The sequence below is a fragment of the Fistularia commersonii genome, chromosome 12, assembly GCF_037954325.1.
Source record: "Fistularia commersonii isolate RoL2024-O1a breed Wild chromosome 12, RoL_Fcom_v1.0, whole genome shotgun sequence".
NCBI classification, from domain to species: domain Eukaryota; kingdom Metazoa; phylum Chordata; class Actinopteri; order Syngnathiformes; family Fistulariidae; genus Fistularia; species Fistularia commersonii.
This window is the reverse complement of record NC_141295.1, coordinates 10556655-10584283: the sequence shown is the minus strand read 5'-3', so window position 1 is coordinate 10584283 and position 27629 is coordinate 10556655. Positions and strand designations below refer to the sequence as shown.

At 42.4% G+C, this 27629-nt stretch overlaps 2 protein-coding genes across 4 annotated transcripts in view; one reads left to right on the top strand and one right to left on the bottom strand.

Annotated features, from left to right (window-relative positions):
* The first annotated feature begins 6506 nt into the window (after positions 1–6506).
* Positions 6507–26449, top strand: kitb (KIT proto-oncogene, receptor tyrosine kinase b). Its single transcript, XM_086156979.1, has 21 exons — positions 6507–6746; positions 8103–8378; positions 8453–8737; positions 9816–9955; positions 11467–11635; positions 13110–13299; positions 13386–13501; positions 13587–13701; positions 14928–15115; positions 15863–15969; positions 17268–17394; positions 17563–17667; positions 17787–17897; positions 18521–18659; positions 18737–18804; positions 18922–19013; positions 21644–21766; positions 22680–22791; positions 22921–23020; positions 24668–24773; positions 25156–26449. The coding sequence occupies exons 1-21, from the start codon at positions 6668–6670 to the stop codon at positions 25297–25299; spliced, it is 2892 nt and encodes a 963-aa protein (XP_086013105.1). The 5' UTR covers positions 6507–6667; the 3' UTR covers positions 25300–26449.
* Positions 26450–27473: 1024 nt separating this feature from the next.
* Positions 27474–27629, bottom strand: part of clockb (clock circadian regulator b) — a 21166-nt gene continuing 21010 nt past the window's right edge. For all 3 annotated transcript variants that reach the window (XM_086156998.1, XM_086156999.1, XM_086156997.1), the window contains one exon: positions 27474–27629. This exon is cut by the window's right edge and continues 3801 nt beyond it. The gene's annotated coding sequence lies outside the window, so the exon portion shown is untranslated.

The window sequence follows — 27629 nt, the reverse complement described above, 5'->3', positions numbered from 1 at the left end:
ATGTTGTGATGAAAACCCATATCCTCCCCCAGATTGTATTAAAGTGCTTGAAATAAACATTAATAAGGAGCATAGACTATCTGACGAGAGGATCATGTTTTTGATTATTTCTCCTGGCCCTTACTTGAATATGTTAAGTGGCACATTGCAAACAAAAGCCACAATTGAACCATGGCCGGACACTTAACCACAGACTGAGCAGAAACAGGCTGTAATAAAGCAGCGCATGACAAGTGGACACAGGTATTAGCTTCATTACATCCATTTAGTAGAGTGCTGGATTGCATTAGAAAACAAGCATTCTCCTAGACCTCTAAAAGAAGAACCAGTTATGTATGTTTTTACGTCAGAATATGTGCACCTGTTCATTTGTGAGCTATTTGTGTTGTATGTGTTGTTTGCGCATGCCTGCCTGGGGGTGTGTCAATTGCTGTATCTGTAAGTGACTGAGTTAGATTGTGTGTGTGTTTGCGTCACTAAGATGGAGTGAAGAGAGAAGGGAAAGAGAGGGAAGGTGAAGGAGAAGGAGAGCGAATGGGCGGGTAGACAGGAATGTTTTTCATTACGTAATCTAATCTAAGTGGCTATTTTTCTTGTATAAAACCTCTGTTGTCCTCTGTGAGACCGCTGTCCTCATCTGTCTAAAAGCACTAAATGAGTCATGCTGCGGGTCCACGCACACACACACACACACACACACTAAAGCACACACACACACACAGTGTAACAGTGAGTCAGCCCAGATCTGCTATAGACGCTCACCTCATTGATGAATAATGTAATAGTGAAAGGCATATAAACTGCTCAAATGACATGTGAACTTAGTGGAAAGAAGACATATGGATTATCCTGATGGACCAACAGAGAGACAAAAATCACAAAGACAACCTCACAAAGCTTACGGGCAGATGGAATATAGGTCAGTAAACAGGTGTATCGAACACTGACACCTCAAGGGGCAGGTTTCCATTAAATGAATGCAGAATATTTAATCGCAGTCTTCCAGCTGGGTGATTAAAAGGTTCAGTTTCGTTACCTAAGTCCGTCCTCGTGCCCTTTCTCAGCTTTATATTCTGCCCAGACATTTTATGTTAACCTGCCGGGAAGTTGTGTTTTCTTCCGGTTTCATTTTGCGTGTCTGGACTTCCATGAATATGATTGGTGTTCTGTATTATTCAACCCCTATTGAGTCATATTCATCCTGATTATAATACAAAAATAAAGAAAACAGAACAATAAGCTACACACCATTAAAACACTAAAAAAGTCATTCCTTTTTGTCAAGAGTTTTAATTGAATTTTCTCTTTTTTGGTGCTTGTCAATCCTTCGCAAATTGATATTTCTTTCTTTTTTTCCAGTATGTTTCTGAGCAGAAAAGGTATATTTCCAAGGAAGGCTTGTTCAGCATCAGAAAATGTGACTGCAGTTTGAAAGTTCCCTGGTTCTCATATCCAGGATACTATGGTCTGGAGGATTTACAGGTTTATAATATCTTTGATTACAATGTTAGGCTTTAATCATCCTGGTTCAGTTTTGCTCAGGTTATATCTTGTGGAATACTTGTGAACTGCTTTGGAGTCTGGTCACCACATATAGGACCATATTCCTGTCAATATTATGCATAAATATAACTGTGTGTCCCCTCCGTGACCTGCCACCTTACCGTGGAGGAGGGGTTTGCATGTTCCAGTTTTCCTGTGAGCTATATCAGATCAAATCTTTGTAGTTAACAGTTAAGACAATTTATATTTCATTGTATTTCTTATTCTTCCTCCTTCCTACTATTATCTATTACTGTTATCTTTTTACTTGAAACTCTGGCACAACAATTTCCTTCGGGATAAATAAAGTTGCTCTCATATTGTCAGGGGTTTTATGTCCCTGGAAGGGTCACCCAAGGCAAACAGGTCCAAGGGAAGGGACCACACAAAGTGTAGCTCAGAAGACCCCCATGAAAAACAAAAACTTTGGATCAAGTTTTCCCCTGCCCGAATGTGGGTCACCAGGTTTCCCCTCTGGAGCCAGGTCCGAGGCTCGATGGCGAGCGCCTGTTGGCCGGGCCTTCACCAATGGGGCTCGGCCAGGCACAGCCCAAAGGACTGACAAGGGTCCCTCTTCACCTGGGCTAACCATCCATAGGAAGGGCCAAGGTGCAGTGTGAGCATCTGGAGCGGGAGACCTCGGCGGTCCTATCCTCGGCTGCAGAAGCTGGCTCTTGGGACATGAAATGCCACCTCTCTGGCAGAGAAGGAGCTCGAGCTGGTGCGCGAAGCTGAGATATTCCAACTCGATATAGTCGGACTCACCTCAACGCACAATGTGGGGTTTGGAACCAGGACTGTCGGGAAAGGCTGGACCCTTTTTTTTCTCTGGAGTTACTCTGGAGTTAGTGAGAGGCACCGGGCCGGTGTGGGCATATTGATTGCCCCCAAACTCAGCGCCTGTACATTGGGGTTTAACCCAGTGGACCAGAGGGTAGCTTCCCGCCACCTTGAGAAAGGGACAGGTTCTGACGGTTGTTTGTGGCTATGCACCCAACAACAGCTCAGTTTACCCACCATTCATGGGGAGGCGGGGGACATTGAGTCTGCCTGTTGGGGCCACTACCCTTGAACCCAGCAGTGACGGATGCCGTCAAGCTGAAGAAGGAGCCCTATGACTCAGAAGCAAGCAGCATATGTTTTCAGTAGTTGTTGAGGCAAAATTCGGTCGTGGGAGGAGTTCAGGGAGACCATGGAGAACGACTTCCGGTGGGCGTTGAGGAGATTCTGGTCCCCCATCCGGCATCTCAGGAGGGGGAAGCAGTGCTCCGTCAACACTGTGTACAGTGGGAGGAGGCACCGCTGACCTCAACTCCAGACAGTGTTGATCAGTAGCAGGAATACTTCCTCAATCTCCTCAACCTCGTGAAACACCTTCCAATGAGAAAGCAGAGCCCAGGGATTCTGGGGCAGACACACCTATTTCGGGAGCTCTTCAGTAGCGTGGCCCCAGGGGTGGAAGCTGTCCTGGTTGACACGCCTCACGCCTCTGATCACATCCCTCAGCCTCACTGGTAAGGTCAGTTCAGCTGTACTGGAGAAGAGGGTCCACCGAGTCATTGAACCTCGGATCCAGGAAAAGCAGTGTGGTTTTCGTCCTGGTCGTGGAACAGCGGACCACCTCTATACCCTCAGCAGGGTCCTCGAGGGGGCATGGCAGTTTGCCCAACCAGTCTACATGTGTATGGTGGATCCTGAGAAGGCATTCGACTGTGTCGCGCGAGCAATCCTGTGGAGGGTGCCGAATCTGGGGTACCGAACCCCGTACGGGCTATTCGGTCCCTATATAATTGGTGTCGAAGCTTGGTCCGCATTTGTAAGTCGAACTCGTTTCCGGTGAGAGTTGGACTCCACCAGGGCTGCCCCTTGTCACCGATTTTGTTCATAACTTTTATGGACAGAATTTCTAGGCGCAGTCAGGGTGTTGAGGGGATCCAGTTTGGTGGCTGCAGGATTGAGTCTGCTTTTTGCAGATGATGTGGTGCTGTTGGCTTCATTGGGCCACGATCTCCGGCTCTCACTAGAGCCGTTTGCAGCCGAGTGTGAAGCAGCCGGTATGAGAATCAGCACCTCCAAATCCAAAACCATGGTGCTCAACCGCAAACAGGTGGAGTGCCCACTTCAGGTCAGGGAAGAAGTCCTGCTCGAAGTGGAGGAGTTCAAGTATCTGGGGGTCTTGTTCACAAGTGAGGGAAAGATGAAGCGGGAGATCAATAGTCGGATCTGCAGTGATGCTGATTCTGTACCGGTCTGTCATGATGAAGAAGGAGCTGAGCCAGAAGGGAAAGCTCTCAATTTACCGGCCGATCTACGTTCCCACTCTCACCTATGGTCACGAGCTGTGGGTAATGACCGAAAGAACGAGATTGTGGATACAAATGGCCGAAACGACTTTTCTCTGCAGGGTGGCCGGACTCTCCCTTAGAGATAGGGTGAGAAGTTCTGTCATCCAGGAGGAGCTGGGGGTAGAGCCGCTGCCCCACCGCATAGAGAGGAGTCAGATGAGGTGGCTCGGGCATCTTGGTGAGGATGCCTCCTGGGCGCCACCCAGGGGAGGTATTCCGGGCATGTCCATCTGGGAGGATACCACGGGTAAGACTCAGGACACATTGGAGAGTATGTCTCCAGGCTGACCTGGGAACGCCTTGGGGTCCCCCTAGAGGAACTGGACCATGTGGTGGGGCAGTGAGGTCTGAGCCTCACTGCTCCGGCTGCTGCCCCAGCGACCTGACTCTGGATAAGCGGGGAAAGATGGATGGATGGATGGATGGATGATAACTATTTGATCAAATATTGAAGTTTGCTGAAAAATTGAGACATTAAGAAAACAGCTAAAGTTTTTGTGCTAAAAATATTCAATACCCCTTTGAGGTAGTTCTTTCTACAAAAGCACATTTTGTCTATTCCAGCTCCCTTTCACCCCTTCTAACGCCCTGACTCCCCCAAAGGGTGCTTTTCTCAGATTATATGATAATAATCCCATCATCACCCAAACCGCAAAAATCTGTCCATGTGGAGCAAGTCCTCTGAAAATAGGCCACGGTTATCGCTGTAACTAACCAGATCCAAATACAGAGTAAAGCTGTAACTGGCATGATCCACTTATCTTTATTAAAAAGACAGCGGTTTGGCCTGTTTGCATAGAAATCCAAAATGGAACGTGTCCCTTGGTCTGAGTGGGCATTCAAACCATAACCCATATGAGAAACCATCACTGGCCGCAAATTATACTGTAAAAACAAAGAAACAAAAGGAGTTAATCGATGAAAGTGGTGTTCTGCTTCTTTTCTTGTGTGTCATGTGCTGAAAAAGCCATACACAGCCCCGGGGCAAGGCAGTGAACTTGAGAGAAATGAATCATGTGCGTGCAAAAAAAACAAAAAAAACAACAAAAAAAAAAACCACAAAAAACAAAAGTCTCAGTGTCTATTCACATATTCCTCTGGAACTCACACAGAATCAACACATGAGCGATACACAGACATGCAGAGCCGGCAGCCCAAGGCTTGATGTAAATGAAGTGCCTGCTTTCGGTCTCATAGCCACCAAGAGGCCATCGATATGAATTTCAAATGTGAAGTGGAGGTTCCTCCGTTAATGGATTCAGTGAGGAATTAATTCAACATTCAATCTCGTTCTGTCTGTGAGATTGATTTTTGTTGGATTTATGAAACGCAGCAAGAGTCTGCGCTACCTTTGGTGAGCTCCACCATCTAAAAAGCCAAGAGCACTAAACATATGAATACCATTCGATGGATGAAGAGGTTAAAAAGAAGGTATTTGTGGAGGAAAATAGGGCCTCAGGAAAGGGTTGTATAATTAATTAATTGCCTGTACTGCTTATCCTTCTGTCATTGGATGAGAAATCGGGTTACCTTGGACTAGTTCATCACAGGGCCACTTATGGAGACTAACAACTATTCAATTTAGAGTCTTAACCTAACAAGTGTTTTTGGAGGGTGGGGGTGGGGTAGAAAATCCTGAAAAAACCCACACAAACTCAGGGAGAACGTGCAAACTTAGCACAAAGAGGCACCAGCGGGATTCGAACTCGGAGCCAAAACAAACCCCATCAATTGTGAAGATATTTAAATGAGATACTTTACATTGTTTCCGGTGACGGTGCATTCGTAAGGGCCTCTGCCTCACAGCAAGTTCATTTGGTTTATTTCCGACGGTTCTGAATGGACTTTTCACGTTCTCCCCATGTCTGCGTTCCCCAAAACTTGTGCGGTACGTTCTTCACCTAGACGTGTGAATGGTTGTCCATCTCTATATGTGGCCATCTGATTGACCACGCTTCTCTTCCAAATACAGCTGTATCATTTCAAAAAATAAATTCCTGTTTTCTTCACGTATTGACTACTGTGTTGGATTGATGCTGGTCCAGATCTCCGCCAATTGAAGAATTTGGCTGTAGTACTAAAAAAGAAGCAAATTTGCACATGCAAAGGACTGGGACGCCTACTTCGATATGAGTTGATTCAATCTACGGAAAGCTAAGTCTGCAAAGACAATGTGGATCACAGAGCTGGGGAACATGAGACTATGAAAGGAATCATAAATTGAATGATCTTGTAACAAGGGAACTCCTATCATCGCAACAAGCTCAGACGTGCGAGAGGATCCGCCCATTTTTAGCTCCAGAAGACCAGTCCTCACAAAGAGACCATCTCTTCCAATGAATATTGGGAAAATACGATATATGATCGAAAGTAACCGTCATCCACCCATCCATCAGTTAGACATTTTTTTAATGTCACTGACTCTGCAAAAGGGACGAAGCTGGCTTGGAAATAGTCTAACCAAGCATTTCCAGTAATATGCGCCTCATCACCTTGGCCAGTCTCCAGCCAGTGCGGTACAGGAAGGAGTGGCAGGGAGCCAAGGCGGGGAGGAGAGGCGCTGCACTGTGTCTTTAAGCTCCAGCAAAATCCATCGGGGGTGGAGGAGGAGTGGAGGGGGGTTGATTCCTCCAGGATCTCTTGCTTGTGCATTCATTACAGTGGAGGGATCCGTCCTGGTTGTTGCGGTGCAGTGGATTTGGTCTGTTTGTTTTTTTTTTTTTTCTTCCTAAATTACGCACAAGGATGCCTTTTCTTGCACTTGACGGGCCCGGAGTGGAATGAAAAAAAAGGGGGGGCCAAACATGAGATGCCACTGGATTGTTTTTGCGTTATATTTTATTTTTCTCCAGCTGACAGGTAAGAGTCCTCCAAGAGATGTTGCCCACCCAATGGTGCGCAAGTGTTTTTTTCAATCGTAGTATCATCTCCATATTGTGAAATAATATCAATCAATAAATAAATAGATACATAAATAAAAAATACAATTTATTTTAGGATTAGAAAGTACTAGAGTAGTTCTAATAGTTTTTTTTTTTGGGCAGAAGTGCGGCTTTTTGTATGTTTTGCAAGGCGCGCTTCTCTGCGCCCTCAACGGTGCGCCTTCAGACGCACGGCGACGCGTAACGGAGCGCAACCCCAAGATCATATCAGGGCTCGTTTGCATGACAGGAGATGCCTCCGGGCTTACTTGTAGGCAACAGGTGTGTGTGTGTGCGTGTGAGTTTGCGCCTGTGTCTGTTTGTGCATGTGTGGTTGATAAATTATTAATCTCGACGCTATGAAACAGATTGGGTTTTGGCCTTTGCACAGCAAAAGAAGAAACAAAGAGCTGCTGCACATACGCGCGCGCGCACACACACACACACACACACACACACACACACACACACACACACACACACACACACACACACACACACACACACACACACACATCTATTCAGACAAATACATCCAGTATCTTTCATCAAACTTCACTGTTTGATGTGCTGTTACTCAGATTTCACGCAAATAACAACCGGTCTCAGACAAAAAAAGCCTGCATTCTGAGGACCTCTGAATAACACACACACACACACACACACATACACACACCACACACACACACACATACACACACACAGTCGGTCTCAGCAAACACACAAAACATAGACATCTTGGAAAAAAGAAAAATCTTTGAAAAGGGAGGGGGGTTGTTTGCATCTCCTCCATCTTTTTCTCAGCTCATCTGTGCCCTGAAGGTACAACGGTCACATGCAAGTCCAACGCTTGTATGAAACGCCTGTCATGAGGGGTTGGGGGGGGAGAAAAAAATTTAAGAGGAGATAAATGGAGCGAGCAGACGCTAAAATCAGATGAAAATGTTAGTTTTGTTTACTCATCTTGATGTAATGGATTTGAGGGGCCTTAATGCATGATTACTCAGCTAGTAGACAGCTCATCGTTATTGATTAATCAATTGAACTATGGTGTTTAGATAGCACTCTCTTTAGGAACTCCGTGCCAGTCAAAACATCCCATTTAACCATGACACTAAGCACTCTGTTTTTTTGTGTTCTCACCCCCCTCTGGCTCTATCCCTATTTTTGTCCTTTCTTTTGTCGACCTCTATCTCCTCCCCAGTCAGCCATCTGCATCTTGCGCCTTCACTTTCGAAACCGGAATTCACACTCGTCCCTCGTCTTATCTATCTATATATGGTTTCTGTTCCAGTTTGGGGCAAGCCGGTCATCTCCCCCAGCGGGCCGCACATAGTGATCGCCAAAAGAGGGAAGCTGGAGCTGCGTTGCTATGACAATACCACAACGTCGTTCGCCGCGTCCAGGGTGAGGTGGCAGCGGGAGAAGGGTCGCAGACTGGAGGGAGAGGTGGATGAGGACGGGGTGGCTTACGTTAAGGTGCCAGCAGTTCAAGCCTATCACATGGGCCGTTACGTGTGCGTCAACAACCACACGCGCGAGCGCAGCTCCATCTATGTATATGTGAAAGGTGGGTGTCTCAGGTGTAGAAGAGACATGCAAATGCTGAATCACACCTTGAAGTGAGTTTCTTGTTTTCCACAGATCCCGTTAATGCCTTCCAGCGCACCATGGTGAACGTCATCTTGGTGCGTGCGGGTGAGAACTGCACTATCCCCTGTCGCGTGACCGACCCGAAGGTCACCCTCCTGGCTTTGGAGACATGCGAGGGTCAACCTCTGCCCGCCGGAATGAGCTACTGGAGCAACCTTGAGCAAGGTGTCATCATCACCAATGTTAGAAAGTCATTCGAGGGCTGTTACGTATGCGTGGGGCGGCTCGGCGGAGACATCCTGACGTCCAGTCAATACACTGTGGACGTCCGGCTCGGTGAGTAAAAGACACTCCTTTTGCAAATAATTGCGGTCCACATTCATGAATAGGTGGCATGGACATGCGAAGTGTTTGACATCATTTTGTCATTGCAGTGTAATGAATCGTAAAAAAAAGCAGAGAAAGAGGAAGAACATGCTCCTCCGCAGCTATTAATTCCTGTTAAAATTTACTTACGAGTAATTATTAACTGCAGCGTGAAGCTGGAGTATTTGTTTTGGCTGTAGGAAACATAATTGATTCTTTGTGCCAAATGAACGGGGGAACATCTTCCAATACTAATTTATTTATTTGAAAAAACAGAAAAAAGGAGACAATACAGTTATTAGACAACATTATAGCATCATCATAGGTCTGGGAATCAGCATAAGTTTAATTATTTTGTTATTTGGTCGTGCACTTTCCAATCTTGCAGTCCAACAGAAACAGTGTCGAACAGTAATCAGAAGGTCAATTATACAATTGAACTCAAGTGCCCGGGGATACAGAAAGAAAAGAAAAAAAACAGATAAGATCAATGTAATTCGAAACTGTTCATGTTTCCATTTGTTCCTGCACTGTATCCGCATTTCCAGGCTAGTCAGCAGAGGATGAGAGCAAACAGACAAGCAGGGAGGAGATCTTACACAGCGTGAATAAAGAGAAATGGCGGGGCAGCGAGGGATTACACGACGGAACAAAGCTTTGTAACGGTGCATGAAGACTGTGTTTGCGGTAAACGGAATTACAGAGGCTCCTCGTCAAACACGGCCACTGCGGTGACGTCGACCGACATTTATCGACAGAAATAAATCTTAAAATGCGCCACAGGGCACTACATATGCAAATACTCTCCTCCCCTTTCCCCCCCGCATTCAAACTTGCTATTTTGTTTTTGTCGCTTGCCAAAAAGCAAATGAGAGTCACACAATCCCGGAGGGGTTTGGAGACTTCTGTCTAGCTGTGTTTCAATGTTACAATTATTTCAATTATTCTGCAATTTCGGACTCTGTTTGACTGGCCAAGCAGTATATCGAAAAACTTTGAGGCTACAATGAAAGAAATCTAAGACTGTTTGTTTGTTACTTTTTCCCAGTTCCTGAGCTGCCACCTGTCATCGCACTTTCCCACAAAGACCCTGTTATCTTGAGAAAAGGGGAGAGGTTCGAGCTGACTTGCAGCTCCTCCAATGTCAACCCAGACGTTAGTGTCAAGTGGGAATTCCCTCCGGCGGCGGTGAGATTTGAATACTGACTTTTTTATTTTTACATAAAGCTGGTTGTCCCAATCTCACTGTTTTGTGGCAGAGGGCAGCCAACAATTTTTTTTTTTTTTTTTTTGGTCACAAAACGCGTTGAGGTTAATATGTAGCTGTAAAGGTAATGTTGTAGTTTATGTTGCTACAATGAAGTTCACCTGTAACCTTTGGAAATTAACTTGCATTGCATCATTTATTGCCACATATATCGTGTCCCGACGTGACATCACACTGACCCTCAACTTTGACCTATTATATTCGAATCCATTATGACAATTGGTCTTTGACAAGATTTCAAACCCTGAGAGTCAGTGGTGCAGTAAAAAAGGTATTTTTAAATGCATTGTAAATATATGTAAATTGTAAAATTGTAAATATATGAAATCTGTGTTTTTAGCCTTAACGTTAGTGTAGGGTTACTTCAGATTTGCATCAAACGGCCACGTTGACTGATGAAATTTGGATGGTCAGAGATTGAAACCACTGGTCCACCACAGTCTTTTGATTTCTCATTCTACGAGTTTCAACGCATCTGTTGCTAAGGCTTTCCTGGGCTCAAGCAATGAACTGAGCTGAGTATCATTTTGGAGGTCAAAGGTCAAGTGCACAGTTACATAAAATATGATATAATAATTTGTGCCGCCGCATAAGGTCAAAGGTTAACTTCACAATGTTATGCTTTTCTTTAGCATTGGTTAACACAATTAGTCTAACAGAAGATGTTCTTTCAAGACCATTAAGTAAATTCCTTGAAAGCCCTAAGACTTAAATATGAACCATGAAACAATGTGTTATGGGAGTGCTGTCTCCAAACTGAAAAGGATTCAGATTTCTGATATTGTAAAGCATTTTTATTCGGTGTTAGACTTGTTGGAACTTGTCACCTTTGAAAACGTATCAGCTTTTGTGTAAGGGGCTCCTTCAAGTCCAAATGACAGAGAGGAGTTATGGGTACTTCAGCACCACGGAGGGGCCCCTCATTTACCGTTGGATTAGTTGGAACGGGAGCTGTCAGGTGCGGCTGAAAACGATTGAGTTGCCTGAGTTGGGGTGTTATTGGGGTTTTTTCAGGATTAGGTGTCATAGGGAAACATGAGTCTAAGGTAAATGGTATTTATATGTCTTGGGACTGACCTAAGCACCAGATCATAGGAAAGAGGGTGTCAAAGGCCACATTCTCTGATGAGAGATGGTCTTTCTCCATTTTGAAGAAGACAGCTTCTTTTTAACCCTCTCACAAAACCATCATCCAAAATGCAAGCTTCATGATATTTGATTCTAAAAGCAAAATTTGATGTCAGTCAGACTTTAAGAAGCCCCATGAATTTCTTTATTTACTTTAATAACTCCAACAATCTTGAAAAACGAGCACCACGAGCTGAAGGAATTTCTAATGCTATGCTTGCTGGGCTTAATCTTTATGTACCTGAAGTATGCTTTACAAAAAAAAAAAGAATATTGAACCACACGTTTGCTTATGTTGCTGTAGCGTCCTGATGAAACCCACACCTCGCACATTTTACCGGGTTCCCGAGGTTATCAACGGGCCACCGTGCTCCTGATTACAGCTGTCAACCAATCGGACTCAGGAACCTACCGCTGCTTCGCCCACAATGAGCGAGGCAACAGCACCAAAGCGCTGCAGCTGGACGTCTACGGTAAGTGGTTAACGTCTATATGGGGACTACCATGCAGGCTGTTTAATTCTCTTTTATTTTACAGTATACATTGGTATACATGCATTATTGAATTTAAAAACTTTGATTAGAAAATAAACAGCAGCTTTTTTTGATATTGCAACGCGTTTGTAGATTGACAATGATTTACAATATGTCATATTTGTAATTGAACTTCAATGCACAGGGATGTGTCATCGAGAGTTCACTATTTTTTGAAATGTGCACCGGGATCATGTTATTCTAAAAACAATTTTTTAGCTTTTTTTTTCATTCAATTTTATTTTCGCAGGAGTTGTAAACCCCGTTTTATGCACTCCGATGAAGGTGAAGGCGTGATTTGAATTAATATCCACGTGGTGCATTGCAGCGGCCACAGTAAATCATCCTCTGCTGCAGTTTCGGAATTAATTGACTGCCGGTCAGAAATACTGACACATAAAATGTGATATCCTCATCCCCTCGTTCCTGGGAAGCTGAGAAAGCTTCCCAGGAACTTTCTGTTGATCTGACGCAATAGCCCGTTATCATTTGACAGATAGCCCATTGTGCACCTCATCGTCCCGAGGTGATTTGACTTTCCCCCCATCGTTCAACATCCTTTGAGACCAGAAAAATCCAACCTGGTCCTCATCTGGGTTCTACAGCGCTCGAAATTTTTTTGCCTGCTGAGTCACTCTAACATACGCTTTCCAGCGGTTGACACCAGTCTGTATTTTATTTGCATAGCATGCAAATCTGATCAACCCACAGGAATGTGGCTTGTACAAAGCTTGTTATTGTAAAGGGGTGAGGCGTGATGAGGCAACGCACTCTTCATGCAAGGAAAGACCACGAGGAAATGTGTCAAAGAAAAAAATACGCCACTTTCTGCGAAGACGGCGCAGCAAGAAGGCCCCTTGTTTGACTCCAACAGCGAGCCTTTCTCTGTGGATTTTGCGGGGTTTCCCCATGTCTGGCTGGGGTTTCTCTGGGGTTCTTTGGTTTCCCCTACAGCCCCAAAACATTCAGTAGGTTCAATGGAAAGCCTAAATTGCCCAGTGGAGTAAATGAGACATTGAATGGTTGTTTATTTCTATATGATATGATTAACAGGGTTCTCTATGTGACATGTGAATGGTGTTATTTCTATACGATGTACGAATGAGAGGGTGAATGGTTGTTTATCTCTAAATGACTGCTGATTGAAGAAGTGAATGGTTGTACGTCTCTATATGTAGCGTTGTGATCGCCTGTCCACTGATAGCTAGGATAGGGTGCCCTAAGTGCAGAACAGATAATGAGTGAATATTTTTACCGATAAAAAAGCAAGAAATTGATCATGAGTGTACGGCAAGTGAGGGAACATTCATAAAGGCTTCAATTTTGTTCAAGTTGTACCAGCAACTTTGCAAAACTTCTTTTCTTGTACACCAGTAGTCATAATGTTCAATCCCATTTTCAAATTGGTCTTCAGATCAGGGGTTTATAACCATGCTTGGCCGTCCAAGTCCCGTTCAGGCCGAAGTCAAAGAGGGGGAGAGCCTGAATCTACGGGTAGAATTCGACGCCTATCCGGCGCCAAGCTCACTGTCCTGGTCTTACAACGGCAAGCGACTCCTAAACACAACAGAGCACGTCATCACCATCCACAACCGCAAATACAGGTACGATACAACTGCGGCACGTATTTGATTTTGTCTGCGATGCACAGCAGCGTGAACTGATGGCACTTGATGGTACGTTTTATCAGGTACATCAGTGATCTCCGACTAGTCAGGGTCGTTGGCTCGGAGGGCGGCATCTATAAATTCTCCGCCGGTCATGAGGACGCGTCGGTCGATCATTCGTTTCATGTCTACGTCAACAGTAAGTCGCATCAACGCTCATTCGATTCCAAAGATTTCCACCAACATGTTTGTATTCATGATGTCTATCATTTTTTTTCCTCGAGGTAAGCCGGTCATCGTCGCCCAGGAGGGGCCGGTTGATGGACAGGTGCGATGCATCGCTGCCGGATACCCGGTTCCCAAGATCAGCTGGTATTTTTGTGAGCTTCCCCATACAAGGTGAGCCACAAAAGCAGACAATACAATCATTTTTTTAATCAAGATTAAATGAACATTTTATTGAGAATGGGAGAAACCACGGTAGATAGTGATGATCCGGCATATATTTCACCTATCCAGTAAAGGTAGAGAGAAGTGGGCTTACAAGTGCAATGGCAAGAGATGATGTCATGCCATCGGTAACATGGTAGAAAGCATTATTAAGGACTTTTCATTTGATTTAATAATGTAATTGAACCTCAGTGTGAGCAGTGTGCTCACACCCGGGTCAAACATGACTCATCATCTTTTCTTGGGATGAGGGAGACTCATGGGAGATGATCACATTGAATGATTTAGTGTCACCTAATGGCCTCGGTGGTGTTTGGAAAAAACTGGGATTTTTATTGTTGCTGCAAAAACTGAAGCTTTGCTATTGACAATCCTTAGCAAAACATAGAAACCTTACCTGTGACTGACCCCAAAAAAAAGAGTATGTAAATCACATGTGTATCTCTCTCTTGTTTTGTTTTATTGTGTTTTCTTTAAAGAACTATCTTCTCTTTATCGGAACAAAAACAACTCTGAGATAATGAAGGTTATCATGACAGAACACGACTCTCAAGTTCAGCTTTCTTGTTCCACCGGCATCCATTCCACCAGGGAGAGCCATTTACAGAGAAATGGCGTAATGATGTTAGCGTTAGAGAAAGAACTCAGTGATTAAATGGTAGTCTATTAAAAGCATCCTCATTAAGTGTAAGTGATTAAAGAAAATAAGACAGGGTCATCTGCAAATTGACACACTGCCTGCTCAGTTTAATCTCCACAAATCCCCAAACATTGTTGTTTGTATGTTTATTCATCAACAAACAGCACTATTTGTCTAAATTTGTAAAGGTTGCAATAAATACGATTAAATAGCAAGCAAGAAAAAGTCTAAATGTCAAAGCTTACAGACAGAAGAAGACATTGATCAGATTTTGTCTGTTGAAGTACTGGACCAAAATAAAAACAAATAATCTACTGAGTTATGTTTTTTTTTAAATACAATGAAGGTTTATGAAACAATTCTGGAAAAAATTGCAATAAAGTTGTCCTGCTGTAATACCACTTGTACACAAAGAATGGGAGAACACAGGAATACTATAGAAAACCAGAAATGAAAGATTAGATGAGAGTAAAAAAGAAAAGACAAAAAAGAAGAAAAACGAATGACCTTTAACAACTTTGAAATTGGTCCGAAGGTGTTCACACCTGCCAAACGCCACCCAATGGGAAACTGCAGAAGTCGCCATGGTGACAGAGTCAGCCTTCGGTAGGACTGAGGTGGAGAGCCGACTGAACGTCAGCAAGGAACATGCACACTACCATACACTGGAGTGTGTGGCCTCTACGGAAGGGGAAGAAGCCTACACACTCTTCTCCATCAGCGGTACTGTATTATTGCTATTTACTACACACATTGATACAACAGCGGATTGTGATAAACCTCAATCACATACAACAGATATCACCTTGAGTGGACGTATTTGCTAATATTCAATCCAACTGACGATGCGGAGGCCAGGTGTGGGGTCGCTGGGTGCAGATTGAATGAGATTAGTGCATGCTGACTCTGCATCCATGCGGGCTGGGATTATATGGTGTAGACTTGCTAATCCATGACACACAAACAAACACCACTGCTGCAGCTGTCTCTCTTAACGGTGGTGATAGAGGTTGTTGTGTGTACGTGTGTGTGCACATGCATGTGCATGTGTGTGTATATGTGTGTGTGTGTCAGGACCTCGATGGAGGTTGGATGTAAAGGGACTAAAATTGCAAATATGATTCTGTTTTATACAAATTTGCGGATATAGGGAAAAATAATGAATTCTCTAGATTTAACACACAGTTATTTTTATAATTATTTGTGCTAAAATACCGGCCACTTTTCCTATACAGATTTCCTTAAATCAAGATCAAATTCCAGTGTGAACTGGTGCAAATTGAACCAAATTAGCAAGAAAATATTGTTTTTTAGCTGCAAATCAAGGTCAAACAATAAATTGAATGCAAATCAGCAAGATGTTATCAGCAAACGCTTTGAATGCTGCATCATCTCTTCATGGATGTTAGACTGACGAATCTCTAGACACGTTGTGTGAAACCTGACTTCGTGTCTTGCATCTCCTCTCAGAGCGACTCGTGCCCCACAAACTCTTCACCACGCTTCTTATCGACATGGTCGCCACCGGCGTCTTGCTCAGCTTGATCCTCGTGGTGCTTCTGTATAAGTACATGCAGGTAAGAGAGGAATATGAACATCATGTCGCTGTTTCTGTGAAAACCAGTGTTGTAATCTCAGCGGAAGCAGGTGACGAATTGCTAAAAGGAAATCAGCCTCTTTTTAAAGCCTCGAATCATCAAACAAACTCACAGGCGTAGATGTAAATCCATTTTTAATTCACTCGAATAAATAGCTCCAGCGAACGATTCCCTTTTTCCCTTTTTAAAAGTGCAATGCCGAGACTTTTTCAGACCATTTTGAAACAACATGCCGAGGGGAGTGAGAGTTCCTCCCTTTTTAATCAAAATGAATGTGTTCCAATGATTGTGAATTGAACCAATCACCCATTCACGGCGCGCAGGCATGATGCGGCTGAGGGGGGATGAATTACTCTGTTAAATGAAATGAATCGAGAAATGAGTCAGACTCCTTCAAGTAAAACAAGATCATCCTCGACAGCCGTCATCCCTTTTAATTTGAGTCCCATATGACCTTTTTTCGTTTGCTGGTCCAAAAATTGTTGTTTGATTTTAACGTCATGGCAGATCTTCCAGTTCTCCTCTTAAAAAAGAAAAACTGATCACCCAAATAATCGGTTTGTATAGCAGCTTTATGAGCAGTTTCTTGGAATTCGTCTTTCGTCTCGGATGTAATAACAGTGCAATAACTAATATTTCGGGGCTATTGCGGAGTCGCATTTGTGATTTGATGTGAAAAAAAAGAGGTAAATACAGGAAGTAACCACCTTCTAGTCATCAAGAAGGAAAATAATTACATGTTGTTTGATGAACAGTGATTTTGAGCAGCCAAAGAGACAAATTACCAACATAATCAACCCGCATTATCAACTCTTGAATAAATAACATTTCATTTCTGGAATTGCTAAGCGACGTTTCCAGACAAGTGAACAAGCTAAACATACACGATTAGTAAATGTGACTGATTTGACTTTTATTGGAGAAAATAGGTGATCTGCATCTCCCTCGCAACTTTATCAGCATTCAGGAAGAAGAACAGGACATAAATGATAATCTTGAGAGGGATGAAAAGACACTTTTCCCGATTTTATCTTTTATCACTGATTTTACTTTATTTCTCCTTTTTCTGTTTGATAAAATGTGACCCCCCCCCCCCCCATCCTAGTGATGTTAATAGGTTTTATTGATTGCAGTTTATCTATAAGACGTCTCAGTTGATTGAAGCAACCAAGAAATTAGGCTATAAGTCATTTACACTGGTCCCAAATATTAATGTGTATCCAAAAACTGACAATTTGATTTCTCCTTCTCCTCATGAATTCCTGTCCTTTCAACAGAAACCCAAGTTTCAAATCCAGTGGAAGGTCATTGAGAGTATCCATGGCAACAACTACATATACATTGACCCAACCCAGCTTCCTTACGACTCGAAATGGGAGTTCCCGCGCCAGAAACTGCGTTTTGGTATTGCTATTTCCACAATCATCCCACAAATTATTATTTCCTTTTCATTTCAGAAGCGTTTTTTTGGTAAATGACTGAAAAAATTATATTACATTATAGGATATATAAATTATATAATATAATAAATAAAGATAACATTTTTTGGGGTGTGTTTGGGTCTCCACACAGGTAAAACCCTTGGCTCTGGAGCTTTTGGGAAGGTCATGCGAGCCACTGCGTATGGGCTCTGCTCAGCAGACACCGTCACAACTGTTGCTGTGAAGATGCTGAAACGTGAGCAAATGAATTTTTCCAACTTCCCTGTTCTTCTCCACCCTTGTGTCTTCCTCTTAATAGGTAAAATACTGCGATGACATACAATAATAATAAATATCGGGATGATGTCATTCCAGCCAACGCTCACTCCATGGAGAAGGAGGCGCTGATGTCAGAGCTGAAAGTCCTCAGTTACCTTGGAAACCACATGAACATCGTGAACCTCCTGGGAGCCTGCACGGTCGGAGGTGAGAGGACCAGCCTGACATCGCAGGAAAAAATTTAACTCGAAATAACTAGAAAACCGTCAAGCGGGGTGTCTCTGTATTGAGTTTTCCACAGATAGCAGGTCGGGTTCCGACTCTCTAATTAACTTATTAGCATTTAAATAGAAGAATTTTACAAGTTAGACGTCCGTATTGATTTGTTTATGGTGATCGGTGTGATCTGGTCGCTATGCCGGGGAATTATTGGCCTTTTTTTTTTAAATAAAAAATCAGTTATTGGACACTTGGCAACACCCTGATTTGACACAGAGATGTGACACGGTGTCACTTGTCAAATTTTTTATTTATTCCAGTCAATATCGCCTGCTCGTGCAGCCCTCAGAATCAATCCTAAGGCAGCTTTTAAGTTGAGAAAAAACTTCAAACAGATCAGATTGTCCTGTTGGTTTCAGCCTTCATTTAAAGATATTGAACATATAGTATATGTTAAGTTGAGATTTCATCACACTCCTCATTTATTATCCAAACAGTCTGTGGCAGGAAAAAAAAATCACTGTGACAAATTTTAAAATGAATCTCCTTCCTGAAGCTGTGTCTGTGTTTTCACCCCATTTCATGTATTTTTATCCCGCACATCCTGCCAGGTCCGATTTTGGTTATTACGGAATACTGTTGCTATGGAGATCTCCTCGACTTCCTGCGCAGAAAAAGAGAGGCCTTCCTAAACTCCCAAACGGGGGACAGTTACTATCGCAACGTGTCCAACCAATCTGAGCCCACAAGGTGCGTTACGATGTGCATCTTAGCAGTGACTCCACCTGAAGGCAATCGTATCAAACCATAAGTTTGTGTTTTTGCAGCCGAGAGGCGAACGGAACAGACTACATGCCGATGCGCTCCTCGGAAAAAGAAAGATCCTCCCAGTCAGGTAGGGAGGCTTTTCCTGCCACGAATTTCAGAAGCACAGAACCCAGCAAAGCCTCATGTAATGCCAATACATCCCATAGCTTCGTCCGCAAGAGCTGACACTGTAACTCTCATGCAGACGATATCGACGACCTGTCTCTGGATTCTGAAGATCTACTCAGCTTCTCCTACCAGGTGGCAAAAGGAATGGAGTACATTACCTCCAAGAATGTAAGGCTTTTACAGACCGCCTGCTTCTTTAGTACGCAGTTATTGTTAAGTGCTGCTGCTACTTTAAAATTCATATTATATCTTACGGGCAGCCGATTATGTGCGGCTGTGAGCTCCATAACACAGCTCTAAACGCAAAGACAGAACTTTTATTTCTTAATTCACATGAGTTGAGTTTAAAAGTATCATTCTATTGAGTTACCTGGACTGTTTTGGTTTTGGGTTCAGGTTCCATGGTTTCCCACAGTACAAAAACACGCAGTAGGTTCATTGAAAGCTCTAAATTGCCCAGACATTTGTGTGAGTGAAATTGTTGAATTTTTTCATGTCTATATATGTAGTATGAATGAATGACTTGTAAATGAAAGGGTGAATGGTTATTTGTCTCTATATGATGTGTGATTGAAAGAGTGAATGGTTTTATATCTCCATATGACTTGTGAATTAATGAGTGAATGGTTGTTTCATCTCTATATGTAGTGTGAATGAGTGAATCAATGGTTACTTGTTTCTATAGGTCTTGTGAGTGAAAATGTGAATGCTTGTATGTCTCTATATGGTGAGTGAATGAAAGCCTGAATTGTTTTATATCTCTATATGACACCCGAATGGAAGGGTGAATGGTTTTACGTCCATATGTAATGCAAATGAGTGAATTGATGGTTACTCGTGTATGTGACGTATGAATGAAAGGCTGAAATATTGTATGTCTGTTTATGACATGTGAATGAAAAGGTGATGGCAGCTGGGACAGGTCGCACCCCCCTACCTCAACCCCATTGTTGCTCTGAATGTAGGAAAGCAGTAGAGATCATGAATGAATATATGAATATTCCAATATACATTATATGGCCAAACGTATTCCTTCACTCATCCAAAAACCAGAATCACGTGTTCCAATCACTTCCATGGCCACAGGTGTATAAAATCAAGCACATCAAGCACCTTGGCATGCAGACTGTTTTTACAAACATTTGTGAAAGAATGGGTTGCTCTCAGGAGCTCAGAGAATTCCGGCGTGGATAGGTGATAGGATGCCACCTGTGCAACATATCCAGTCGTGAAATGTCCTCGCTCCTAAATACTCCACAGTCAACTGTCAGCTGTATTATAAGAACAGAAAAGTGTTGGGGAACGACAGCAACTCAGCCACAAAGTGGTAGGCCACGTTAACTGAAGGAGCAGGATCAGCGGATGCTGAGGCGCATAGTGCGAAGAGGTCGCCAACTTTCAGCAGGGTCAATCGCTACGGACCTCCAAACTTCATGTGGCCTTCAGATTATCTCAAGAACAGTGCGCAGAGAGCTTCATACAATGGGTTTCCATTGCTGAGTATCTGCATCCAAGCCACACGTCACCAAGTACAATGCAGAGCGTCAGCTGCAGTGGTGTAAAGCAAGCCACCACTGGACTCTGGAACATTGGAGTCGCGTTCTCTGGAGTGACAAATCGCACTTCTCCATCTGGCAATCTGATGGACGAGTCTGGGTTTGGCGGTTGCCAGGAAAACGGTACTTATCTGACTGCATTGTGCCAAGGTGACGTTTGGGGGAAGGGGATTATGGTATGAGGTTGTTTTCAGGAGCTGGGCTTGGACCCTTAGTTCCAGTGAAAGGAACTCTGAAAGCTTCAGCATATCAAGACATTTTGGACAATTCCATGCTCCCAACTTTGTGGGAGTAGTTTGTAGCTGGCCCCTTCCTTTTCCAAAATGACTGTGAAACAGTGCACAAAGCAAGGTCCATAAAGACAAGGATGACAGAGTGTGGATGAACTTGACCAATCTGCACAGAGTCCTGACCTCAAACTGATAGAACACCTTTGGGATGAATTAGGATGAAGCCTGAGAGCCAGGCTTTCTCATCCTACATCAGTATGGGACTTTACAAACACGCTTCTGGAAGAATAGTCAAAAATTCCCATTAAAACACTCCCAAACTTCATGGACAGCATTCCCAGAAGAATTGAAACTGTTATAGCTGCAAAGGGTGGACTGACGTCATATTGAACCCTGTGAATTAGGAATGGGATGTCACTTAAATTCATATGCCAGTCAAGGCAGGTGAGTGAATGCTTTTGGCCATATAGTGTATACTATATTTCATAATATATATATATATATATATATATATATATATATATATAATATTTGAACAGAAGTTTCAGAGCATTGGCAAAAGAAAACAGAATCACACCAGGAATTCTGCCAAATAAGCCAATATTCAGTTTATCGGACCGTTCAATCTTTATCAAAGCTTGCTGTAAAATCATTTAGTCTTGGTGTAATGTGTTGTATTTTCCACTGGTACTTATACACAGTCATCAGTCAAATAGCCAAGTCATTTATTGATTTATCTTCTTTCACATTCCCTTCATTTGGATCTTCCCTTTTAAGATACTTGTGGCTATTAATGTAATTGCAGTAAATGTTTCCAGTTTATAGAGCGGTTTCCTCCATACCAGCTCTTCTGGTTGCTTATTTGTCAGCCGTGGAAACCAGTTACAGAGTCAACACTTATCCTTTCTTTCTATGTTTGCCTGCTTCTTCTTCCGCTTTTCCGTGTGTGTGCATGTGTGCATGTGTGTGTGTGTGTGTGTGTGTGTGTGTGTGTGTGTGCGCGCGCGCGCAGTGCATCCACAGAGACCTTGCAGCCAGAAATATTCTGTTGACTCACGGCCGGGTGGCCAAGATCTGTGACTTTGGACTCGCACGGGACATCACGACTGACGCCAACTACGTGCTGCGGGGCAGTGTGAGTCAGACTTTCTGGCTGTCCTTCCTTCCTTCCTCCTTCCCTGCCTTCCTACCTTTCTTCCATCTATGCTTTCCTCAAACCTTCCTCTCTTCCTTCCATCCTTTCCTCTGCCCCTTCAATCCTTTCCTTCTTACTTGCATCTTCTCATCTGGCCCCTTCCTTTTTATCCCTTACTTTATTTACTCCCTGCTTTCCATTCATTCCTTCCTTCCTTCCTTCCTTCCCTCTATCTATCTATCTATCTATCTATCTATCTATCTATCTATCTATCTATCTATCTATCTATCTATCTATCTATCTATCTATCTATCTATCTATCTAACCTCTGTCCTTGGTTTATATCCTGTCTTTATTTGCCTTTACTTTCTGTCCTTTCCCTCCTCCCTTCCCTCCTTTTCTTCCTTTCCCTTTCTACCTTTGCTTATTCCTCCTCTTTTCCTTCTCTGTCCCTTTCTTATCCTTTCTTTTTCCTCCCATCTATCTTTATCCCTTTCATTCCTATCATCACCCCTCCATCAGTCCTTTCTAAGGAGGGTGGTTTCTTGATTGTGATTTTTTTCTAATTTAATTTGGATTAAAAGCTTTTTCTCCATGACACATTTTCTATTAAAGAAAGAAAGAAAGAAAGAAAGAAAGAAAGAACTATTATATCATTCACTCAATGAAAGCACATTTCAAAAGAGAATTTCAGATGAAAATCTGAAAATAAATATATTTGCTTGTCATTTCAGATGATTGGGTGTAACTGAATTATCAGTAAAACACATGAAACAAACCAGTCCATCCACGGGTAATGATCTGCTATTATGCACAAGCAGGCCAATACCTACTTGAATGAGGAAATATGTTTTTAGTGTAAATGTAAGAGTGCTTTTTTTCCAGATTGTAATTAAGACTTTCCTTCCTGTAGGCACGTCTACCAGTCAAGTGGATGTCTCCAGAGAGTATTTTTGATTGTGTCTACACCTTTGAGAGCGATGTTTGGTCATACGGCATCCTGCTCTGGGAAATCTTCTCTCTGGGTAACACTTTCACAAAGAGCTGTTTTAATACGAATAGGATTTTTTAGCTTTATCAATCAGGTTTGATTTGCTCCTGCATTTAATTTTTTATGCTCTTTAATGAAAAATTGTTTTTACTTTCTATCTCAGGTGACAGTCCGTATCCCGGGATGCAAGTTTGCTCAGCATTTTATCGAATGATTCAAGAAGGTCACAGGATGAGCAGGCCAGAGTTTGCTCCAACTGAGATGTAAGTGTGTGTGTGTGTGTGTGTGTGTGTGTGTGTGTGTGTGTGTGTGTGTGTGTGTGTGTCTATGCATACAATTAAAATCAAGGTTTCAAGTTGTGACCTGCTGTGAGGTTCATGGCTGGTGAGGCACTGACGTCATCACAGTCAGATTTACAAATATATGAACCCTAAAGAGTAGCTTATTCACCATTTTACAGGCAGAAGTTAACGTGTTTTGTTTAAAATATCATATCTGCATTCTTTACATATACAAACTGTAGCTTAGAAAAAAAACATTTAAAAAAACAACGTTATTATCTCTTACCTTTACTTCTAAATGAAGTCCATGCGCCGCTCCTTCCGAAGAAAAATATCGATAACTTGCTTGTAGAAGTTTTCCTTATCTTTCTTCAGTTTTAAAAGTCTCTCTGTCTCAATTAAAATCGCAGCCAGTGAAGACAGTCGTCCTTGATCGTACCTGTTCCGACTGTATGTTTTGAGTCTTTTTAGTGCTGAGAATGATCGCTCCACCGACGCGGTCGTAGCCGGAACGGTGACCACCGGCCGGAGCAACTTTGTCGCTTCAGGAGCAGTTTGAATAAGATCCCTCTGGGCCAAAAATTGAGAAGCTGCCCGGGAGATTTACATTCATTCTTTGCCGTTTGTTAACCATACAGCCCGATGAGATCGTGAAAAAAATAACTGGATGGCAGCACTTGACTTGCTGACTGTTTACTGTAGCTTGCTATTGCTAATTCTACTACTCTGTAGCCGAGTAGTAAGAAGGATCCCTGGGATCAGCGGTGCCCCCTACCATGAGGCACCATCACTGCGTGCCTCACTTAATGTCTCTTCGCAGTCGTTTTCTGATTACAATAAACACGTTACAGTTGTTGACGAAATACATTCGACACATCAGCTAAACTAGAAACTGGAAATTTAGTTCATATATTAAAAGTGTTTGAAAATTTTAATAGCGACATACACAGACACAGCAATATGGTCTCATTGCATAGCATGCCAGCACAGTTAGCTTAATCATTGTGCAATCCATAGTGGGCTCAGCTGGTTGCTGTGTCACCGCATGTTTTCTTTCTGCGATTTTGAAAAAATGAAAATAAAAATGGTGTAGTTAAGTTTATTGTACAAATCAGTGAATAAATATCGCTATTTAATTTATTTTTTCAGTTTACATTTTTTTCTTTCCATGATGACAGGTGAGGCCCGGCCTCCCCTGCCTCTACTGACTGCACGTCACTGAATTTAGCACAGGAGTGAGGTCCCTGGTATGATTCTGGGTCCTCCAGTTTCTTCACACAGTGCAAAAACATGCTCTCAATTCAGTGGAGACCTGAAATTGCCCAGACGCGTGAATGGGAGGGTGAATGATTGCATGTCTCTATATGACCTTTAAATATCTCCATATTACATGTGAATGAGAGGGTGAATTGTTTTATGATATATGTGGCCCTTTGATTGGCAGCTGGGTCCAGAGTGAACCCTGCTTCTTGCCCCATGACAGCTAGGATAGGCTAAGCTCCAGCACCCTCCAGATCTTGTTTGCAGGATAAGCTGTAGAAATGAAGAATGAATTAAGTCGGGTTGCTGTTATAGAACAACACCAGCATTAATTCCTTGACATTTGTTTTAACACCTGTATTCCTTTAGGTACGACATGATGCTCTCTTGTTGGAATCACGACCCTTCGAAAAGACCCTCTTTCAGAAAGCTGGTGGAAACGACAGAACTTCTTCTGTCGGAAAATACCAAGAATGTAAGTAAAGATAACTTCTGGCCTCGTGGCAATGTTTAAAAGCCCCTTTGTTGGTTTGGTCTACTAGTGATTTAAGGAAAATAGCACATTTACAGTGGACATTATCAACACTGTATTATATGATACAGTGTATATGATAAACATGTACATCCGGTGTGAATGAAATATAAATGATGTCGCATATTTTACATGACGTGCTCAATATATTAAAAAGAAGCAATTTCATCATTCTAATTTGTGCAATTAACAATGTATATTTCTTTAGGCAGTAGGCAGGGCACAGTGGGAAAACAAACAAACAAGCCTCTATATATATACATATATTCCTAATTAAAGCAGAACCTCCCAAACCTATTTAAAACATGTCCATGTTGTTCTTTAGGTGTACCTGACACTGAATAACACCCCAGGATCTGCCGAGCAACAGAGGGCTCCATCGCGGAGGCTGAGCTCAGTCTGCAGCACCACAGCCCCGACACAGCCTTTATTGCAAAGCACAACTGATGTCTTCCTGGACTATGTCTAAAAAACATCAACACACACAAATACACACATAAACACACACACACACACACTGCTATGACATATACAACCCCTCCTACCTCCCAGACCTTTCTCTTGTCTTTTCCCCTGAATATTACTGAAAATCAAATTCATATAGTAAAGTACTATCACACCAACCAGTGAATCCCCACTCACATGCCTTTTTGTATTTAAACACTAACACACACACACACACACACACACACACACACACACACACACACACTGTATATATACAACCCTGTATATCTATACAACCCAGTATAGTCCTCTTTGAAAACTCCCCACAGGCTTATCGATCTCTGTTGCATGTATCCCAGGTGCACGTCTATATACAACAGACTCTAGCACTAACTGACCATCAGATACGGCATCAGCCATAAACAGTGGGAGGAGATTTGACTTGCAGTCTACCTTAGATAACATCTTGAGATGCTTTGGGGGAAACAGCTAGGAGGTTTGCACCACAACATTTACTTTGGCTATATTTGTTTTTCCAGGAATCATGTGACATGATTTCATATGGGAAAAGAGCGCAAATGCTTAACATCCATTGTCAAGAAGTCAGGGGATCAGGAGTCCCGTTGTTTTGGGAGCAGATTTCAATTAAAATCCCATCTTATATAGCTTACAGTCACTTGTTACAAACTGCTTAGACTTTGATAAATGTGTTTTAGAAAGTCCTGTATTGTGTTTGGGTGCAATGTTTGCATGGTTGCCCATTGGTGATACATTGGCTGCCAAAACTATGGGAAACTCCTGCATCTACAATCAACACCACCATATTCACCTTTGCTCTCAAGTCACCCGGAGAAATGCTCACTCACGAACACGCTCTACCTTTTCTGGTTCAAACCCTGTAATTACAATGTCTTATAATTACAAGACATCAATTGTGCTTTTGACTGGCTGTCACGTGTGCGGCCTCCTCCTGGTAGCAACTAGCTGCCGTATACCGTGTCCCAGTTATATATCATAAGATTCTCGTGTTATTGTTTTTCTTTTATTTTTTTTTTGTGTGGTTGATAAGTGATGATCATTCATCTGTCCATTATCTTTTATAAATAGTCAGGTTAATACCTGCCTGCCCTTCGTGAAAAAAAAAAAATCAATAAAGTAAATCTGGTCTTCGTGAGGATGGTGTTCAAGAAATTAATTCCGGACATGCATATTCATAAGTATCCTCTATAAAATGAATAATTTTAATAGATGCTTGCCATCACAGTAGATTAACTGGCCAGTTAAAAAATGTTAATTAATATTAAGTGTTCTGGTTAGTGGATTTAAAAAAAAACAGCCTAGCTGTTTCCCATCTCAAGAATTAATTTACCATTGCCTTACCTCAGCCGCCATTGAACATAAAATGTCAAACTATTCCTTTGAAGTAGTAGTTTAACACCACAGTAATTTGGTTAATGTATGCCACAGGGGCTTGAAAGTTGACTTTCATGATGACCTGGCTGAGCCAGAAACAACAGATTCCCACCTGCACGTTATCGTTGAATAGTTTGACTTAAAAAAGACAAACTGGTGTGTGGCACCGTTGATTCACAGGTAGTTTTAGTCTCTAAAACAACTGGACAGGTGTTTAAAATTGATTGTGTGCCCTCGTTATTTGGTTACTGTCAGACATGTATGCAATGTAAATACAATAGAGATGTGCCTTTAGATTCTTTTTTAAAAAAAAAACAAACAAAAAAAACTGAATGCATTTGGTTGTGAACAAGTTGTTGTTGAGTGGCAAGAAGAACTTCTGTGCTCTGGTTTTGAGGTCCATGCAGTTTTGATACAGTTGGTTGACTTGTCATAATAAAGTAAGTTACCTGTGATGGTAGACACAACTCAAATGTGTCATGTGCCTTTGTGATTTGTTTTTCCACTTTCCTGTGGAACGAAACTGAAATGAAATGTCAGCAACGCCGGTGATGAAAAATGAAAGTCAGGAATCAACAGAACTGTTATAAACATGTCCTAATGGGATATTTCCATTAATGGAAATGTCAATATTTTCCCACTTATGGAAAGGTCTTGAGAATCCATCTTGAATACCAGTGTGGGCGGGGTGGGTCTCAATTACGTCAGCAAAATCGCATGGCATGATAAATAAACAACAGCCTAATGAATAAATCAATACAACAGAAACTTCCAGGAAATACGTTTTGTATAATATTTGCAGTCGTTTTTATTTTCAAATTGACCAAGAGGAGAGAGGGGAGGGGTTATAATAGTAGCAATCATTTTGCCTCAAAATATTGATTATTATTACATTTGACTTTTGGGGGATAAAGGAGCACAGTTCAAGAGCAGAAAGGA

Bases quoted from the DNA above. Each gene is read 5' to 3' on its own strand.
- kitb (XM_086156979.1), top strand. From the start codon at position 6,668: ATGAAAAAAAAGGGGGGGCCAAACATGAGATGCCACTGGATTGTTTTT. The intron at 13,702-14,927 runs GTGAGCCACAAA...ATTGGTCCGAAG, and splicing joins TGTGAGCTTCCCCATACAAG to GTGTTCACACCTGCCAAACG. The intron at 23,021-24,667 runs GTAAGTGTGTGT...GTATTCCTTTAG, and splicing joins GAGTTTGCTCCAACTGAGAT to GTACGACATGATGCTCTCTT.